This window comes from Vigna angularis, chromosome 3 (genome assembly GCF_016808095.1).
Source record: "Vigna angularis cultivar LongXiaoDou No.4 chromosome 3, ASM1680809v1, whole genome shotgun sequence".
NCBI classification, from domain to species: Eukaryota; Viridiplantae; Streptophyta; class Magnoliopsida; order Fabales; family Fabaceae; genus Vigna; species Vigna angularis.
Genome location: NC_068972.1, coordinates 18,979,944 through 19,000,712, shown reverse-complemented (window position 1 = coordinate 19,000,712; position 20,769 = coordinate 18,979,944). Strand labels below are relative to the sequence as shown.

The 20,769-nt window shown below is 31.1% G+C and overlaps 4 protein-coding genes across 9 annotated transcripts; all 4 read left to right on the top strand.

The window, feature by feature from the left end:
* The first annotated feature begins 3,316 nt into the window (after positions 1-3,316).
* Positions 3,317-4,858, top strand: LOC128195809 (uncharacterized). Its single transcript, XM_052874488.1, has one exon. It carries the CDS (start codon positions 3,317-3,319, stop codon positions 4,856-4,858), a length of 1,542 nt encoding a protein of 513 aa, XP_052730448.1.
* On the top strand, positions 4,799-9,735 carry LOC128196006 (uncharacterized). Of its 6 annotated transcripts, none has more exons than XM_052875392.1 (12): positions 4,799-6,507; positions 6,594-6,897; positions 6,979-7,185; positions 7,261-7,503; positions 7,574-8,069; positions 8,159-8,352; positions 8,431-8,681; positions 8,760-8,927; positions 9,004-9,111; positions 9,223-9,277; positions 9,349-9,444; positions 9,518-9,735. In XM_052875392.1, the coding sequence occupies exons 2-12, from the start codon at positions 6,598-6,600 to the stop codon at positions 9,605-9,607; spliced, it is 2,208 nt and encodes a 735-aa protein (XP_052731352.1). In that variant the 5' UTR covers positions 4,799-6,507; positions 6,594-6,597; the 3' UTR covers positions 9,608-9,735. The 6 variants fall into 6 exon arrangements, 5 of the variants coding, with proteins under 5 accessions (XP_052731352.1, XP_052731351.1, XP_052731354.1 ...); XM_052875391.1 differs by having other exon boundaries at positions 9,202-9,277; XR_008248040.1 differs by lacking the exon at positions 9,518-9,735 and having other exon boundaries at positions 9,051-9,111; positions 9,202-9,277; positions 9,349-9,382.
* LOC128195808 (uncharacterized) lies at positions 4,905-6,503 on the top strand. The gene has a single exon (XM_052874487.1). The coding sequence runs from the start codon at positions 4,905-4,907 to the stop codon at positions 6,501-6,503; it is 1,599 nt and encodes a 532-aa protein (XP_052730447.1).
* Positions 9,736-11,324: 1,589 nt separating the features above from the next.
* On the top strand, positions 11,325-12,072 carry LOC108325766 (zinc finger protein ZAT11). The gene has a single exon (XM_017558854.2). The coding sequence runs from the start codon at positions 11,369-11,371 to the stop codon at positions 11,849-11,851; it is 483 nt and encodes a 160-aa protein (XP_017414343.1). The 5' UTR covers positions 11,325-11,368; the 3' UTR covers positions 11,852-12,072.
* The last annotated feature ends 8,697 nt before the right edge of the window (positions 12,073-20,769 follow it).

The following is a 20,769-nucleotide window of genomic DNA, read 5'->3' as shown; positions in this document are numbered from 1 at the left end:
AACCACCAATATCTGTGGTAGTCTCTCCCTTTCACGTATTTTCAACTATAAGAGTGCACTTGCATGGTGCAATGTTGGAAATAATCAGCGTTTTCTGTTTATCTGTGTGACTTAGTTCCTAAAGTAGGTTCTATTTATCTTTAACATGAAGAATATTTTCTTTTCCTGACACAACATTGTTGGCTCTAACTGGTTTTTCATCTAATCAAAGAAGCAATATCAGTAATGTTCCTTCATAAACATCTAGTTCTAGTATCCCTCCACACCATAAATTGCTCTCTGCAATAAAAGTCATCTTTCTTAAATGGCTTTTCTAATTTGCTTAAGATATAAAATGTATTTTCTGCATGAATATGTCGTACTTTAATGTAGGTTCTGGACATAGGGGAAAAGATAGAGCTTCTAGTAGACAAGACTAAAAATCTTCATCACCAGGTTAGTATGTCATATATATGCATCTACAATGGCCAAAATATGGTTACTTTATCGCACATATATACATGTATATATTTATCTATACTCATCCTATTTCAAATACAACTTTATTTTATTCTGTTTATCATCAATTTAGCTTGATTTGGATACATTTTTAAATACATTCAGTCAACGTTAAAAATGTAACTTTTCCATTAATGAAAAAACAAATTTAACTTTTAGCCAAATGTTAACAAGTTTACTCATTCTGTTATAATTTAAAAGGTTTATAGGTTCACTCAGTCATTAAGGTTTACAAGGTTGAATTAATAAAAGAATCTACAGAAATTTAAGAAGTTCACTATTTCATTGGCGTGAGTCATTCTGTATAGATGGCTTAAGTTTATTATCAATGAAAAAATAAACAGTTGGATGGCATTTGCAGTAGTTGGGAATCCAGTCGCAAGGCAGTTAGAATTGGAGTTAAATAGGAAGATGTATTGTATGTTAGGATGCTAAAATATTCTCAAACTGAGTTGGATTTGTGGACTCAGTTGAGAAGTAGTAACTGCCGTGAAGGAGCATCCTCCTTTTCTTATTAATATTGATCAATAACATATAAATATTTCTCTATTGTAATTCTCTAATTTCCTGATCTTTAATCTCTTCTTGCTACTACGATCCTTGTTAACTGCTGTGCATCCTTCTTTTTTATCAATATTGATCAACAAAAGATACATATTTCTCTATTGTAATTCTACAATTTCCTGATTTTTAATCTCTTCTTGCTACTATCCTAGTTTTTGCGTATTCAATCGCCTAAAATATATCACCCATTCATTAATTACTATGTCTTAAAGGGTATAGTTGGGAGGTACACATTTAATAAAGAAAAAAAGGCAGAGAAGGGGGAAACGCAGAACTTAAAATAGAAAATGAACAGCGTTTGCTATATCAGTGTTTGTGTTTTTGTTTTGGCATACTTGTGTTCATGTGTTCTTATTTGAATTATTAATGTTAATAGGGGATGCCATCTTGGAATAATGACCCATCTCAATTTCAGGTTCTATAAACATGAATTTTTGAAGAACTTTTTCTTATCAACTGGGCAACTTCAAGTATGTTTTCATTCTTTGCAATGATTTGCATGTGTAGTTTCTAATTTTGAATCTGTACATGAGAGAACATCTGCTATTTGCCATGTGTAGTTTTGAAGGGAAAGGGAACAGGGAGAAGACAACTTTTTATTTTTAAATTAAGAATTATATAATGTTATAAAAGTAAATAAAAGACGAGGATATTAGGTTTATGGTAAAATTCTATTATTATATTGCAAAAAATAATATCAAAATGGAGAAGGTTTATTAGAAATTATGGTTTAATCCTTTTCTATTCCCCCTATTGCCTCACCCTCAAATATACCATGAACAACATATGGGTGTTATGGTTATTGTGATTTCTGTCTGACTTTTTGTGTGGAATTGACTATTTGTCTATCCACATATACTAACTACCCAGCATTTTATTATTTCTTTTTCCTTTTCTCTCCAAATTTGCCTGTTACATTGAGCGTGCCATTGGTCTACTATTGATTCTGCCTTACAATTTTTGCATGATTTAATAATTGCATCCGTCTGAAATTTATAATCATAATTATTATGCCTGATATTTTGGATTTAATTAAGTCTGCCATATATCCTTGTATGCTCAACATGCTTTTCATTTGAATTCTGGGATTTAGTCTAAAGTCAATCCTTGTAGGATGTGGCATTTCTTTTTAATTCTCCTTTTTATTTTGGTAAAAATGCTACTTTTTATCTGTCATTTCTTTTAGTTTCAAAATAATATCACTAGTGGAAAATATACTTTTGTGGTGGTTTTATAGTGCTTCGCTTTCGTGGTGGTGCGTTTGGCTTGTACGTTTGACCTTCATCGCGTGGTCTGCTGGGTTTCCAACAACAACAAGGTAAGTCATTATGCTTGTTATTTTTTGAAAAGAACTGCTCAGTTTTGCTCATTGCCATTGCTGTTTCGGTGAAGTTTAATATGAATATTATGTTTGTTGTTTTGTGAAAAGAATTACTCAATTTGGGGGTTAGGGCAAACTTGGCAGTTTTGGTATAGAAAAAGAAATTGTTGCAATGTTTGGTATAGCTTTTGAGTATAACAAAATCCAATTATTTATTCGTGCAATATTGTTATTCATGACATGATATATAATAAAAGAGTAACATAGAAAGTAGGAAAAATGACCATACGTAAATATTTGGTATGTGACAATTCGTATTTTTAATTATAAAATTGAGTGAATAAAAGGTAGTAGTGTACCGTTTGATATGTTTGCCCATATCAAAACTTTCCAAACTTATTAAGTGTCCGAAGATACGTGCCTTGCTGTTTTCAACTTTATATCTTTCATCATTTATTTAATAAAATTTATTCGTTTCCATATTATAATAATATGGAATATGAAATTATGATGCTTAACGCGTGGAATAATGTGTAGAAGCCATATGGGGGCGTTTGGACCACGCAGAAAAAGAGAAAACCCATTCCCATTAATTAAAAGAAGATTAAAATTAAACAAAACTGATATAAAATTAAAATTAAACAAAACTGATATGAAATTTTACTATTTTATTAGATTACCTGTTCATTATTATTATGTGGTGATAAAGGAAATTGGTAAAAGTTAATTAGTTTGAACTCTTCTGTGATGGGAAGAGAAAATAACACAAGAATAGTAATACCACCAGCCACCATACCACCTCACCACCTGGAAAGTTTTAAAGAAAAAATCATTTGGGATAACTATAAAAAAATCTCATTTCTCTTGCTCTTGTTGTAAAAGTCATATTTATACTTTTGACTATTATAAAGGTGATTGCTTTCACAGATAACAATGGATCGGAGATGGATAAATTTGATACGTACAACAAATGAATATGAGAGTGGAGTAGAACAATTTCTTGAATTTGCAAAGATGAATGTTCCAGACAATAACGGAAGATTCTATTGTCCGTGTGTTAATTGTTTGAATGAGCGAAAATTACCAACTGAAGTTATTCGAGAGCATGTTCTATGTGATGGATTCCTAAAGAGCTACACAAAGTGGACATGGCATGGTGAATTAATAGACATGCCAAGTGTAAGTGACTCTCAAGTAGAAATAGAAGAAGTTGATTTAGAGATGGGTGATCGGTTAGAGGACATGATATGTGATGTCGGACATGATTCCTTCCAACGTGCTCATATGTATGACAGCTTGTGCAGTGACGCAGAAAAACCTTTATATCCAGAATGCACTAAGTATACTCGATTGTCAGCTGTGTTAAAATTGTTCAATGTAAAGGCAAGAAATGGGTGGACTGATAAAAGCTTCACAGAGTTGCTTGAGTTGTTGAGTGACATGCTTCCAGAAGGTAACACATTGCCAACACGCAATTATGATGCGAAGAAGATATTGTGTCCCATGGGTATGGAGTATAAAAAAATTCATGCATGCCCAAATGATTGTATTTTGTACAAGAGCGAGTTTGCCAAGTTACATCAATGTCCACAATGTGGGGTATCACGATACAAACAAAAAGAGGGTGAGTTTGAATGTGATAGTAAGGGTCCTCCTGCAAAAGTCTTATGGTATCTTCCTCTTGTTCCACGATTGAAACGCTTGTTCAGTAACTCAAATGATGCAAAACTCATGAGATGGCATGCAGATGGACGTATAAAAGATGGGAATTTAAGGCATCCAGCAGATGCAATGCAGTGGAAGAATTTTGATTCCATGTTCCCTAATTTCTGTAAAGATTCAAGAAACATTAGGTTTGGACTTGCCACAGATGGAATGAATCCATATGGAAACTTGAGCAGTAAACATAGCTCGTGGCCTGTGATGTTAGTGATTTACAATTTACCTCCATGGTTGTGTATGAAACGCAAATATGTGATGTTATCCTTGATGATCTCGGGTCCAAGACAACCAGGAAACGACATTGATGTTTATTTAGCCCCATTAGTTGAAGATTTAAAGATGTTATGGGAGGAAGGTGTTGATATGTTTGATGGGTACACTGGTGATTCATTCAAGTTGCATGCCATGGTATTTTGTACTATCAACGACTTTCCAGCTTATGGTAATTTAAGTGGCTATAGCACTAAGGGTCATAAAGCATGCCCTATATGTGAAGAAGGCACATGTCATCGTCAATTACAGCATGGAAGGAAAACAGTATACCTTGGACATCGAAGGTTTCTTAGTACAAACCATCCATATCGTAAATTAAAGAAAGCATTTGATGGGTATCAAGAAAATGAATTAGCTCCAATGGCTTTAAGTGGATCACAAGTATATGAGCGTGTGAAGGACATTGGGGTTGTTCTTGGAAAGACACAAAAAAAAAGGCACTTCAAGCAACATATGGAAGAAAAGGTCAATTTTCTTTGATCTCCCATATTGGAGGGTTCTTGATGTCAGACATTGTTTAGATGTTATGCATGTAGAGAAAAATGTTTGTGATAGTATTATCGGAACACTCCTCAATATTCAAGGGAAAACGAAAGATGGACTCAATGCTCGCTTGGACCTGGTTGAAATAGGTATAAGAGAACAATTAGCTCCAATATCACATGGTAAGCGGACATACTTGCCTCCAGCATGTCACACATTGTGTAAACAAGAAAAAAGAAGTTTTTGTGAATTTTTACAAGGTGTGAAAGTTCCACTGGGTTACTCTTCTAATTTTAAACGAGTTGTATCCATGAAAGATCATAAATTACTTGGGTTAAAATCTCATGATTGTCATGTATTGATGCAACAACTACTACCAGTGGCTATTCGGGGCATATTGCCTAAGAATGTTAGATACACATTAACAAGATTGTGCTTCTTTTTCAATGCAATATGTAGTAAAGTTATTGACATTAAGAAGTTGGATCAACTAGAAAATGAGGTTGTGGTCATATTGTGTCAGTTGGAGATGTACTTTCCTCCATCATTCTTTGATATTATGGTGCACTTAATTATTCATCTAGTAAGAGAAGTTAGAATTTGTGGTCCAGTATTCTTACGATGGATGTACCCTATTGAGCGATACATGAAGATATTAAAAGGTTATGTAAAGAACCAATATCATCCTGAAGCATCAATCGTTGAAAGATATATTGCTGAGGAAGCTATCGAGTTCTGTACAGACTACTTATCAGATGTTGAAGCTATAGGGGTACCTAGGTCTCGTTACCATGGAAGAGGTGTCGGTAAGGGTACTAGAAGTGCAAAAGTTGTCACCCTAAATAGAGCTGAAATTCTACGAGCACATATGTATATATTGAATAACACTGAAGAAGTCATCCCCTACTTAAGTGCTCATAAAGATATAGTTAAGAGAAATAATCCACGAATGCCTCAAAAGTGGGTCATTAATGAACACAACAGAACCTTTTTAAAGTGGTTCAAACAACAAGTTCAAGCTGACCGTACAAGTTCTGATACATTAAATTGGCTATCAAGTGAGCCAAACTTTGATGTCATATGTTGGTGTGGGTATGATATAAATAACTACACATTTCATACACAAAAAGAAGATGAAAAAAGCACCACTCAAAATAGTGGAGTAATGGTTGTGGCCGAGTCAATGCATTTCTCGAGTTCAAAGGACAAAAATCCTGTGATGGCATCCATGTGCTACTTTGGTGTAATTACAGATATTTGGGTGATAGATTACACAAGTTTCAGAGTACCTGTTTTTAAATGTAAATGGGTTGATGGTAATACTGGCGTGAGGACCGATGATCTAGGTTTTACATTGGTTGACCTAGAAAAGGAAGGTTATACTGAAGAGCCATTTATCATGGCGTCTCAGGCAAAACAAGTGTTTTATGTCACTGATCCCGAAGACAATAGATGGTCAGTGGTGCTCCAAGGTAGACCAATGCATTATACTGATGACAATAATGAAGTTGTTCTTGATATTAGTGAAACTCCATCTTTCTCATCAAATATGCCAACCTTGAATGTCGATAATGAAGTAGACGACGTCCATGCCATACGTGATGATCATCACGAAGGGTTGTGGGAGAACATTGCAACTTGACAATGTATAAACTAAAATTTTAAATGTATTATATATTTTGCTTTGTTATTGTATCTATTAATTATTATTAACACTTAATGATTTATGTAGAGAAATGTCTAGTGACGCACCATCTGGTGACCTCCCACCTTCACAAGGTGCGGATGACATTCATACGTCTACCCGAAAAAAAGGTAGGTCTGGGACAAGGTTGAGAGAGTTGGTAGCCACCCGCAACGCTGATCATAGGCTTCCCATTCATTTTGATATGCAAACATGTAAACCATTGGGAGAAAATAGCACGAAATTCATTAGTTATGTGGCCTTGCTCGGTAGAAGCAAGGCATCCATTCTTTGTGATGATTGGGATCATGTTCCAGAGAATGTGAAGAACCAGATATGGCAAAGCATCCTGGTATGAAATCTTAACTTTGATATAATGTGTCATTAACATATCTAACTCATATTTAACATGTCATTCATTCTTATTGCACAGGTCACATATGACGTCCCAAACACTAATCTATTAAGGACAAAATGGATTTCATATGTCGGGGAAAGATGGAAGAATTTCAAGACTATGCTTACAAGTCATTATATTTATGGCTCCAAAACTGATAAAAACCCTTGTGAAAAGTATCAATTTCTTGATGAGGAAACATGGCAAGCCTTTAAGTTGAAGCGATTAGATCCTGTATTTCAGGTAAATTCATTTTATATCATAGTTTAACTATTTATGTTAACATATTGCTAACATAATTAATTATCTATACACTAGGCTAAGAGGAGAGTTGCACAAGAGATTGCAAAGAAAAATGTCCACCCTCATATATTGTCTCGTGGGGGTTATGAGAAATTGGAGCAGAAGATGATGAAAGAGGCATCTGCCTCTAATCCTATTGGGGCCTCCGATACGAGTACCATAACTCGTCTTCCACGCCATGTTACATGGAAGAGAGCTCGTCAAAGACCATCTGGGGAGTACACATCTGAGGAAACCGCGAGCATAGCTAGGCGCATTGTAAGTTCATATAATAACAACATATGATCTCCCATATGTGATTAACTTAACTTTAAATATTTGGTTGTAGGATGAGTTGGTCGAGCAGAGCACACAAGGTACATTCACTCCCGAGGGCCGTGAGGACATATTGGCAGTTGCCATTGGTCGTCCAGAGCATTCTGGACGTGTTCGAGGTGTTGGTAAATTTATTGGCATTCGTCAATTCTTTGGTCCTCCAACAAGTCATCATAGTAAAGCCCATGTCAGTGAGGAGGTCCTCAAGGGTATAAGAGAAGAAATTAGACAGGAGATGAGGGAGGAGATCAGCGAGATGAAGAAAGAGTACGGTGATATGAGAGCACAATTGAAGAAGGAGTACTCTGATATGCGGGCACAATTGTTAGCAGATGTGCGAGCAGAATTAGCCTCCTCCTCAAGCCAACCTAGGAATCTTCCTCAACCTTCTCATCCTTGTATAAGCACAAAGGAGAGTTGTGATGTTTCTCCTCAAAACGCTTCTCCCACTATTGATGCAGACTATGAGTTGTTTAGTGATGATGCCCTACAGTGCTTGGTGGCCTTAGGTAATTTATCTTATTATATTGTCTAGATATACTTGTTTGTTGAATTATATTCTTTGATATATTTTACAAATATTATTTGGATAACTTAGGTAAAATGTATACATTGGGGTCAACCATACACCATGAAACCATTACAGCTGATATGATGAGAGTTGTGGTTGTAGACATACGAAATGCTACAGCTCGAGTCCCTGTGCCCACTGAGGATGTTCAGACAGTGGGACAGGCCCTTGGAAATTTTATCCTTTGGCCCCTTAGATTATCAAGAGCAATTGTAAAGAAGGTAATTGTTTTAATTATGCACTTTGTTGTTTTTATTAGTAATATTAATATTTTGTAAGTTTTTAAATATGTATATCAGGTTGAAGCACAAGGGCAGGAAGATATGAATGAATCACTACAACAACAATTGCAGTCGCCACAACACATAATTCTAGAACAACTTGGTGTGTTGGCAGTGAAGATCTCCCTTTCTCCTATAGAGTTAGAAATGCCTCCTGAAGTCACAAACAGGAAATCTTCACTCTCTTTCTTCATATGTCAAAGGGATATTTTTGAAATTCTCTCTGGCACTGATATGTTATGTATATCAGTACTACAACTTTGGTTGTTGTAAGTAAATTTCTACATTTATGAAGTTTAAATATATTCAATATTTTATTCTAACATTATTCATTTTCAATGTTTAAGGTATTTACATCGGTTGACCATTGAAAAGAAGAATGATCACATTTATGGTTTTATTGACCCTGTTGCCATTCAAGGAGTTGGGAATAAAGGTGAAGAGGTCCAAAACTACCTCTTAGAGGCTTTTGTAAACGGAAAAAAGCAAGTGTACTTAGCACCTTATTTGCAACAGTAAGTATATAATTTTTATTAATAAAATTTTATTTATGTAAATGTTATTTAACACTATTATTGTTTGAATCTACAGGGGTCACTGGCAATTGTTACTAATTCTTCCTCAACAGTTTCTTGTAGTTCTCTTATGTTCATTGCACAAAAAACCTCACACTTTGGCAATTAAAAATACACTAATATTGTAAGTTTTTAATAATTTATTTGTAGTGTAGACATATATGATCTTACTAAGTTCCTTAGGACTCATTTCAATGTACATTTAACTTTATAGAGTGGTTGAGGCATATTCAAGGTTGCAGGGAACACATATCCTCTCTAGAAAGAAGTTGCAGTTCATTGCACCAACTGTAAGTAGTTAATCTTTCAAACTATAAATACAATTATAAATTTTATGATACTTTATAAATTTAACTTGTAGTGCTCACGTCAACCGGGAAGCTTTGAGTGCGGATATTATGTCATGAGGCACATGCAGAAAATTATATCCGCAAATGTCGTTGACTCATGGAAATTGGTAACATGAACAATTATAACTAAGATCTTAAGTCATTAATATTATAACTTTACTCAAACTATTCATTGTGTAGATATTTGATGACACGTCTCCAATGGAACAACATGTCATAAAGGATGTTCGGGAGCAATGGGCTGCATTTCTTTTAACCATTTGTAAATGATTGGATGTTTCAATATTACATTTTGTGTTTAGGAACTATTTTATGTGTACTATGTTAGGTAAATATAGTTAGAAACTTTGTTAGGTAGATATTATATTTTGATGTGTTGATGAAAACAATATTGATTATTTTACTTGTTATTGATTATTTAAACTGTATTTTGGGATTGAATCTTATGCAGGTCTGAATATGGATAGTAGTACATACAAATAAAATATTTAAAAAAAAACGTCACTTTTTATACCTATTATAGCACTAGTAGGTATAAAAAGAAAATTTTCTCTTTTTTATACCTGAAACAACTCCCATAGTATTAGGAGGTGTAAATATAAGACTTTTATACCTATTATGAATAACACAGGTATAAAAAGTAAAACTTTCTACACCGATTCAAAAATAGGTATAAAAGATGATGAACTTTCTATACCCCTTGTTTCTATACCTACTAAAAAATAGGTATAAAAAGCCTTTTTTAAGAGGTATAAAAAACCATTTTTGTACTAGTGTAAGGACAGTGATCTACACGTCTCAGAAAATTCTTTGTTCGCGATCTTTATTATTTTATTGTCATGTTTTACAATATATTGTCGGTAAGGGTCAAGAGCTACCTGTTGAAGATTATGTGTCACATATCAAAGGTTGAGTGCTCTTTATCAAATAATAAGTGTTGCATACTGATGGTCATGTGTCTCTTGCTAAGGATTATGTGTCGTATGCTAGAATTGAGTGTCGTCTACCAATACCTAACCGTTGCATGTCAAAGACTGCATGTTGTTTATCATTACTATGTATCGTCTATCGAAGATTATTGTAAACCACCTATTAAGCGGCCTAGTCGAGTACGTGTCGGCCTACCACATTTGATGATATACCGTTTTCTATGTAACTTAGTAAAATTTGGCTAATCATCACCTCATTCAAGGTAAATGGTTCATTAGGTCATTAGGCCTACATCCAAGTCCATTCAGGTAAGGATCCATGAGTATTAAATTATGCTATAAATATAATAGTAATCCTGATTTTTACTTATTTTTTGACATTATAATTACTATTTTGACAGTTTATTGATCTCAAAATAAATTGACTTGAGTGTCAAAGAATTTTCTATATACACAAAGCTCATGTATCTTAGGGAGAATAAGTACCAGAAAAATCTATTTAGAAGAATTTTCTATATACACAAAGCTCATGTATCTTGGGGAGAATAAGTACCAAGAAAAATCTATTTACGAGATACGTTTGCCTATGTAAGAACACATTCCTAAGTTTCAAAAAGAAGGACCACTTCCTTCTTGGGTTGAATAGCTCACCGCGCATGACTTTGTCACTGCGCAGCACACCCCAACACGCACACACCTTCTCATCATACAGTTAAAATATTTTCTAAAACAGCGTGTGTAAAATACGTAGAATATGACCATTATTAACACTCTTCTCTTAATTCAATGATGTTCTTAAGAAAGTTATTTAATGTTGAAAGTGATATTAAAGTAAGGGATTTGGCCGTTTAGGAAATACAAAGTCAGATAGGCCAACAACCGTTAACACTTTTACTTTCTAAGTTTCAACAGGTTTGAAGGATTCGTTTAGACAAAATTAGCCTCCAACAAGTGGTTTATTTGTTTAAACGAGTCAAAGACCTTGACTTTGTCTCAAACGGCCTATAAATACCAATCTTAATGCCCTAAGTTTGACATCTCAATTTCAACACCTTCTTTCTCCTATTTCATTGTCTTAGTTAATTCTACGTGAGAAGTGTCCATGAAGAGACAGAGAGAAGACAGCGTAGATTTGGCAAATTGTCTAGTGCTACTCTCCCGTCCCATAGAAATCAAACCCCACAAACTTTTCCGTCCTCAGGAATTTGAGTGCAGAACCTGCAACCGTAAGTTTTCTTCGTTTCAAGCTCTTGGTGGCCACAGGGCCAGCCACAAAACGCCCAAGCAAGACGTGAAAGAAGAAGAAAAAATTCTGAGATTGGGAAATAAGACCAAAAAGCACGAGTGCTCCATTTGTGGTAAAAAATTCTCTCTGGGTCAGGCACTGGGAGGACACATGAAAAGGCACAGAATTGCCCTAAACGAAGGGTTTTCTTCAATAAATCAGGCTCTGGTAAAGGTCCCCATTCTGAAAAGGTCGAATACTACGAGGGTTATGTGCTTGGACTTGAACTTGACCCCTCTGCAGAATGATTTGAAGCTACTGTTTGGCGACAAAGCACCCAGAGTTGATTCCTTCGTCTGATCAATTCTGATGATGACGACTATAACTACACTTTGGTTGAAGTATTTGGTTACTTGTGATGTTTTTCTGTTTTTCTAACCAATGTATTCTTTCGATTCTTTGATGTACATGTTTGTTTATTTTATAGGCTACAAATCATATCGTTTATGCTTTAAAGATATGTCTCAAAGTAATCATAGTGTGAAGAAGAATTGTTAATGATGGAAGGACCTTTGGCATTAATCAAATTTTAGAATATAAGGTTTAACTTCTTTCTTTTTATTTTTTTATAGGTTGTGGATGATTAACATCCATAGAACTACTAGCAGGAAGAATAAATATGTTTTTATTACAAAATCACCAAACGAATACAAATGTTTCCTTCCTTTTCTTTATAAAGCAAAATGTGTTAGTTTGGAATACAAACATATTCAAATCCATTTCGTAAAGACATTTTCATTATTAATTATCATATTATAGGCACTTTGTTTTGTACAGTGAAACTTTCAAAACAATGGCAATTATATTATTGTGTAATTCTTAACTACCTCTACCCATAAATCAAGAATACAATAAATATATATATATATATATATATATATATATATATATAATTTTAAAAGTTAGTTCAAGTTTTTTTCAAAAAAGAATTATATGAATCGTGTGATAGTTCCTATATTGAATATTATCATTTATAAATATAACCTATTTGAAATAATAGTCTTCATCCAAACAAAAATGATATTTATCAATATAATTAATGAATTAATTTATATATATATATATATATATGAGTATGTGTATGGTTGTGTCTCTGTGTGTTTCTGTGTCTATATTTTTGTGTCTCTATGTGTCTATGTGTTTGTGTCTTTGTGTCTATGTGTGTCTCTGTGTCTTTGTATGATTGTGTATGGGTGTATATGTTTGTATGTGTTTGTGTCTTTGTGTCTATGTGTGTCTATGTGTCTTTGTATGATTGTGTATGGGTGTATATGTTTGTATGTGTGTTTGTGTGTATGTGCATGTGTGTGCGTGTGTATGTTATATTGTGTGTGTTTGTCTGTATGTTTTGAAGTCGTGTCAACTTGGCATGACTTGCCTAAACTTAAATTTTTTTTTTAAAACCTACATCGTTATTGTAATTTTAAGATGAAATTACATTATGCCGGTCCCTTTTCAATATATCTAAAATTAAAAACAATTAATATAATTATATATTTCTAAGTCTAGAATGTATTTTTAGATCTATAAATATGTCTCGAAACAGTTATTTTAGAATAAATTGGTTTTCCAAAATAAGTATTACAAAATGTATTTTCAAATCTAGAAATTACTTCCAAAAGACCTATTTTGAAATTTATTTTCGTATTTTAGAATGTAATTCCAAATCTAGAAATACGTTCTAAATTGATCATTTTGGAAGAAACAAAACAACCCACCAAGGTGTCCCTCAACATCACAGTGTAGAATAACAACAATTTTCACCCTAGCAAACCCTCACCTCACCTTCGATGCAAAATGTTAAAACCTTACGAGTGTAACGAAAGAGTTGTTGTTTCTCTCTATCAACATAATCCACCTATAAAGACAAAACAAATGGAGATGGGTGCATCGATTATAATGTCGGCCTAATGCAAAGACAGAATGGGAACAAAGAGGAGGTGTAGGGGTGGTACAAATAAGTAAATAAGATTATCTTTTTACTTTTTACTTAGGGTAGAATGAGTATTACAAAAATTATAGAGGTGAAGAATAAATAATGGTGTTTCTCCATGCACCTTCAACGGTTTCTTCATGCATCTCCAATATTCAAAAATAACCCTTAGTAAATGAGATTGATAAAGTCTTCAATGGATTTTGAAATTCGTTAAAGAGTTTTTCAAAGACTTCAACGAATTTGGAAATCAGATGAAAATTTTTTCGAAGACTTCAACAAATTTCGAAATCTATTGAAAATTTTTTCGAAGAGTTCAACGAATTTCGAAATATGTTGAAGATTTCGAAAAATTTCGAAATTTATTATATCTTTAAAAAATTGTCAACAGATTTCGAAATTCGTTCATGTTTTTAATAGATTTCAAAATCCATTTAAACACAGCGTGTAGGGTTTTTGAATTGCATAGAGAAAAAAAAGCTTTAAGAAAAGTTACTTTAAGTTAAAAAAAATTACAGGAAATAATTTTGAGATTTAAAAAAAGTTTGGAGTTGTAGAGAAAAATGATTGGAGATACATATAAAAGCTTCCAATAAATGCAGAAAGTGGCAGCTAAGAGGAATATCTAATTGGGCCAGCCTCCTATTGAGTATAAGAAAAACAGGCCCATTTGATTCATAATCTGTTAGGATAGAAGAAGCCCACTTATATTCATTTCATCTTTGCCCCTACTGTGCCTTAGTGGAATCATACTTTAACTGTTGCACACTTCAACTATTTCTCTTTAAACTTCAGTTTAGTTTAGGATATTAATCTTTTTTCCATAAAGAGAACGGTGATTCATTGTGGTAAAACCAAAAGATGCGTATATAACAAATTAACCCCCACTCTCTTTCTAATTTTTTTTCCATGTTTTTTAATTACCCTTTCATGATGCACGTTATCACCGAGTTGTCAAAATGGTTCCAGTTTACGAAATCCGCCAACTCATCATAATTTGACAAATTAGGTTAGAATTTTCAATATTTTGGTTCATTTTGTCTAACATTCAAACTAATGAACTAAAGATAAATCGAATGATTAGTGCAGTCACCTTTTTTTTTTCAATTAAAAATTAAAATATAAAATAATATAAAAGTTAACTTTTGTAAATTATATTATATTATTTCAAGAATATAAATAAGAAACAATATAATTTGAATTATCAAGACTTACAAAATAAATTTTAATTATTAAATATAATAAAGTAATTTAATATGTAAAAAAGCAATAATCATTTGATTTATCTTACTAGATATATTAAATAATCTATTCAGAGTTTAGAAAATATTAATACGATTAAATATAATTTTAATATTTATATATAAATAAATTAATCAAAAATGGTGGGTTGGCACATGTGGTCTGCCTATTAAGATTCTCAATATTTTTAATTTGTGGATCGGTAGGATAATGCAATTTTTGAGAAACCAATAATAAGCTAAAACGAAGTAAATTGATTTGTTTTTGCCAGCTCTAATTATGAACTTGAGTTAATTAATTTTAGATTTACTCAATTTTTGTACTGCATGGAAATAAAATATAAATTGATGGCTTTTGCAATTGAATCTAAACATGATAGAAAACTTATTTTATTTGGAAATGCTTGATTATTAACAAGTATCTATATGGTTCTCTTTTACTTTTTGACCCACACTTGCACTTGCACAAATCATCAAGTGCTTCTTCAAACAAAATCTATCATATCAAATTTCTCCTTTAACAACCCTATCCACTGTCACTACCTTTTACTTCTCCATATAAAGCTACATAGGGCTAGAATGAAATCGTTTTATTTATTAATAAAATCATTTATATTAAAATATATATAATTTTATTAAAATTTTATTTTTCAAAGCTTTTGTTTGGAGAACTAAAACAATTAGTACTAAAAGAATTTTAAATAATTTTATTAGTCTAAAGCAGCAATTAGTATTGAAAAAATATTGAAATATTTTTTTTATATAATGAAAGAAGAAACAAAAAAAAGCTTATATAATTCACAAAGTGGCCATGGATATATGGTGAAGTTGATGATCTTAAGTAAGCATGCACATTGAGAATTCTTTTAAGTAACGAAAAGGATTGATATCAAACAAGTTTTGTAGGAAAGCTTATTACTATTTCATGGCATCGATGGTGATTCCTATAATAATTGGTTGCCTTATGATTATATTCATTCATTACAATGAAATTCCAAAGTGATGAAAAAGTTTCTCTCATCAACTTATGATGCTTTAAATCCTTCGTGCGTCGTATATGATTGGGGTGCATATTTAAAACTTAGAAAGAATATGACTCATAATGATGATACCCAAGGTTTTGATTTGTCAAGCATCTTACATTATATATATATATATATAAGAAACTAGTCATTTCAAACGCCTTCCATGATTTTTCCCATCATCAAGATCCTTTCTGAGTTTTAAAAAATAAGCATTCCACCACTCTGCTTTTGAATCCTTTTTTTTCTTTCTTAATTAATTGCAACATCATTAAATTCATCATGCAGGGTTCACACCACTAATACACAAATGGGTGTTCAAGTTCTTGGTTTATGATTAGTGATTAGCAAAGCCTTTTACATCATTGTATGTAGGTTAAGTTAATTAAACCAATGCATATATAGAAGGAAGTGAGAATTTATGTCACATGGACTTTGTACTAAAAAATGTATGCAAACTCTTCACAACCTCAGTTATGCTTTATTTTGCAAAGAAGTTCAATAATGTATGGTTGACCTTATATATGCCATCGTTATTTCCCTAAATAATTAGGTCAAACTATGAAACCAAAGATAGAAAAACATCAACTTGTTGATTTGTTGAGCTAGTAGATTCTTGAGTCATGGGCACGTAGCATGCGAAGCACGTGACGATAATTCCCAGAGTCAAAATTGTCAAGTCAACCTTTACAACTCTTGGCTAGCTGTATATATATTATAATGTGTATTTGTTTTAGCTGAAGTTGTTTTAATCTCACATACATATGAAATGAGTAATAATTTGAATATCATGTAAGGTAATAGTATGATACTGAATATCTTGTGAAAGCTCAGCAATGACACAGTCCTATCATATTAAACTATATAACCAATGGTGCTCAAACCACTATAACTGGCAAACCATTCAAACTCTCTGGATTTTGGAACAATCTTAACCGATCCACATTCACAAGTCATCGAATCAAGTTATCAATATTGCTAACCATGCATCAATATATATTTGTATACATATATTTGTATGTACGTATTTGTATATGATTTTTTTTACGAATGGTTGACCTCAAATACTTAAATACGTATGTCGAAATATTCAGGTCTCCATATATTCTAAATGAATTAATATCCATGTGATATTTGGAACTAACGAACATCTCAGAGATATATATATGATATAATATTTTATAATTTTTAGAAAGATTTCTACGTAAAAACAAATTGTGTATCATATTTGTATTTGTTTATTTATGTATTTAATATGTCTACAACTATAATATATTATTCATTGAGTCAATTGTTTATATCATCTTATATTATATTATGTTATTAAATTTCACTAAGATAAGTTTGAAATAAATTTTAAGTTTAACTTAAATGGAATGAAATTTACATTTATTTATATATTTTAAATTGATATTAATTATCTTTAATTAATATAAGACGTTTAACATTTTTATTGACTTAAATGATAAATCTTCTATCTATTAATAGCCTGACTCTCAAAAGTTGAATAGTTCCATCTCAGAAACTCAGCCGTAAAATCAGTTCTAATTAATTGCTTGCATCAATTTCTTAATTTGGACAACAAACTGATATGGTGTGGTGTGAGAATGATCAAAGTGTATGAGAATATGATATAACAGAACAACATAAATAGTTAGTGCAGATTCGACGTGAATCACGTTGTTGTTGTTGTTGTTGATTTTGGAAACTTTATTCCGGTGAAATGAAGAAACAACAATCTCTGACGTCATAGCTGGCGATTTATGGTTAGAGAAGTTGAATAAGTTTGTACTTTGTAGTGGTTAGTAGTGCTTAAGCCAAATCATTAAGATAATAAATTTTCTGTCATTTAGATAATAATCCAAAGAATCCCTTGATACGAATTTTGTTCTTCCCTCTCTCCACTTGCTTTGTGGTGGCCAGATACAAAGAGATCAATGTCAATTAATTTCACGTGCCAAAGGATGTTCATTGCTTTATACGTCGAGATGTAACATCATTTAGAAATCATAGATGTTAAGTGCAACAGTTACTTACTTAATTAATTAATTAATAATGGTTTAGGTATATTCTTTATCGAACATGCATAATTATTTATGTAGTATACTTTGTTGCTTAATTGTATACCCTTTTTTTCTTTTATCTCAATATTCTAATTTTGAAGCCCAAGAGAATATATATACTTCAAAAGATGTCAACCACTAGTTCTAAAACACAACAACAATAATTAAGCCACCGGTCCTTTTCCTACCCCTCACACATTTTTTGACCTAATTAAATTTGATCTTGAATTTATCTTGGGCTCAGTTGGCACTTTTATTATTATTAACTACAAAAAAAATTCTAAATAATGACAATTTTAATTTAAAGAAGTATGTTTAGAGACTAATTTAAAAATTAACTTATTTGATAGTCAATATTAAGTCATAATAGAAATCATTTTAGTTACAAATTTAAAAATTAATTATAATTTCTTATTTATAATAAAACCATTTTATTTCCTAATAATTTTTAGTTTATAATTTGATATATAAATTGGTCATTGTGATTAATTATTTTTAGTCACTAATAATTATTATTTTAATTTTTTTTGTAGGTATAACAAATTAATATATAATTTTTGTGATTTAAAATCATATACCCGTTAAGAATAAAAAAATACTAGTGGTCTAGACATACCATCTACTTTTGTAAATCAATTTGGACGTATTTCATTTTTTTAATTTAAATATATATATATATATATATATATATATATATATATATATATATATATATATCATGGTGTTATATTTGATATAAGAGGAGCTACCATTTCTTAAATGGATGGATTAAAAATAATAATAGAATTAAATTTCGAATACTTTCCCGATTGGCATGATTGGAGATTGATTGGATTAGAATCTGTGGCGGATCATGAAGGTGGATCCATACTTTAAAAAATGTGGAACAAGTTGGATATTGATAGTTGGTGTAAGGCTCTGCCTAGTTTTATGACTCACATAACTATTTTTTTAATCTTATTGTATAATTATTAGTATTAAATGTAATTAAATATTTTCATTTATTATTTTATTAATATTACGTATTAAAAAATATAAATTTATATTTTATTTTATATTTATCTTTAATTTGTTATTCTTTGTTTATAATAAATAAATAATAAATTATAATCATTAACTTTTTTCAGAGTTAACTACGTTTTTTTATCAAGTGATAATCGATTATCACATAAAGTTTTTTTAAAAAAAATTCTCGATACAATAATCAATTACCAGAAGATAATAATCGATTCATAGAAACTTTTCTAAAAATGATTGTCTCTCTGTGATGATTGAATACCATAAGTGATAACAGATTATTATAAAGAATTTTTCAAGAAATCAATTAATTTGGATAATCGATTACTACTATAGTTAATTGATTATTATAAAGCGTTTTTGAAACATTTAAAACTTTCTTGAGTTATTTTGTGCAAGCTGCTTTGTAATTCTCTAAACTAAGTCTTACACATATTTTGTTCATAATAAGACTTATTACAAAAGTTTTAATTTCAAACATACTAAACGTTAAGCCTTCCAATATCTTTTGCATGTTTGAGTTCTTGGATTTGATTTTATCATCACCAAAATATATTGATCTTCATCATCTCTCTTTTTGCCTGCAATATTGATGGTGCGAGTAAAGGATGTCTTAATTTGACTTCATATGCTGGTTTTTTAGATGAAGTAGGGGGTGAATATATGAATAGCTTCTATTTATGTTAAATTTATAGGTCATTTATGCATTGAAACATGCTTAGAAGGAGAACTTTCAAAGGTTTTAGTTAGAGAAATATTCTTTTTTAGTTTGTCATGATTTTTTGGTTCAACAAGAGGTTCCTTGGAGACTTAAAGAAAAATGGTATCGATGTTTCTCATATTTTCATGAAGAAAATCTTTCTGTTAGCTAATGTAATTTTTATTTATAGACAACAATATAAGTGATTTAATATTTTAAATCCATGCATTTATTTATATTTCTTTTATAACAGGTACAATTTTTCTATATTACGTGAAGTGTAATTTTTATCATAGGTTTGATGTGATCCCTCATGCTTTGTATTTTTCTTTTTTATAATTTTTCATGTAATAACAAATCATTGATGAATTTCGGTGTGTCAACGCAACTGAGATGTCAAAATTCATAATTAACATGGCATTATTTGGACTAATAATATAACTTATTTATTTTAATTAAGATAAGAGTTACACTAATTAAAAATAAGAGTAACACTAACTTATTTATAATAAAATTTATTTTTAACACTGTGTTCACTTGGAGGAAAGTTACTGTTAACACATTTTTGCGAGCGACGAATAGAAACGAAACTTGTGTTCACATGGAGAGAAATGCGCAAAAGGAGTCAAATGAAATTGCGGGATTATGTACTTTTCAATCACCTGCGAAGAAGGTGAGATTTGGAGGGATCCAAGTCAAAAAGTTTGATGTGTCCCTCTATGTCCATATAATTTCACTTCCAATTTTAAGTGTACTTTTTGAATGAACCATGCTTTTAACTTTAAGATATTTGCAAGTGCAGTTTTACTTCAATCTTTTAAAACGTAAAAAGTTATTTTAAACTTAAAAGTTAAAATAAATAAGAAAACCTAGTTTAAGATTAATTAAAACCTATCTAACAAGTTTTGTTATTTTTGAAGTTTAAAAGTTTTATTAAATTTTAAGAAAAATCATTTTACTAAATTATAAATTTTTTTACATTTTTAAAATTATTTTTAATAATTATCGTTAATTTTTTACTATTTATAAACATTTTTACAATTAAATATAACATTAAAAATTATCATTTTATATTACTTTAATAACTAGAGACATTTTGGTAATCTTTAATTTCTACCAATTAAACAAATTTATTTTATCTGTCACATCAATCAAATCTTACATTAATTCTCATAAATTTTATTTCCAAATTCACTCTCACTTACCTCTAAATCCACTCAAATAAACAAAAAAAATTTATCC

What these genes read in the sequence shown, in the direction of transcription:
- LOC128195809 (XM_052874488.1), top strand. Translation starts at nt 3,317, where the DNA reads ATGGATCGGAGATGGATAAATTTGATACGTACAACAAATGAATATGAG.
- LOC128195808 (XM_052874487.1), top strand. Translation starts at nt 4,905, where the DNA reads ATGCATGTAGAGAAAAATGTTTGTGATAGTATTATCGGAACACTCCTC.
- LOC128196006 (XM_052875391.1), top strand. Translation starts at nt 6,598, where the DNA reads ATGTCTAGTGACGCACCATCTGGTGACCTCCCACCTTCACAAGGTGCG. An exon ending in AGATATGGCAAAGCATCCTG is followed by an intron (nt 6,898 to 6,978) that starts GTATGAAATCTT and finishes CTTATTGCACAG; the next exon opens with GTCACATATGACGTCCCAAA. An exon ending in ACAGTGCTTGGTGGCCTTAG is followed by an intron (nt 8,070 to 8,158) that starts GTAATTTATCTT and finishes TGGATAACTTAG; the next exon opens with GTAAAATGTATACATTGGGG.
- LOC108325766 (XM_017558854.2), top strand. Translation starts at nt 11,369, where the DNA reads ATGAAGAGACAGAGAGAAGACAGCGTAGATTTGGCAAATTGTCTAGTG.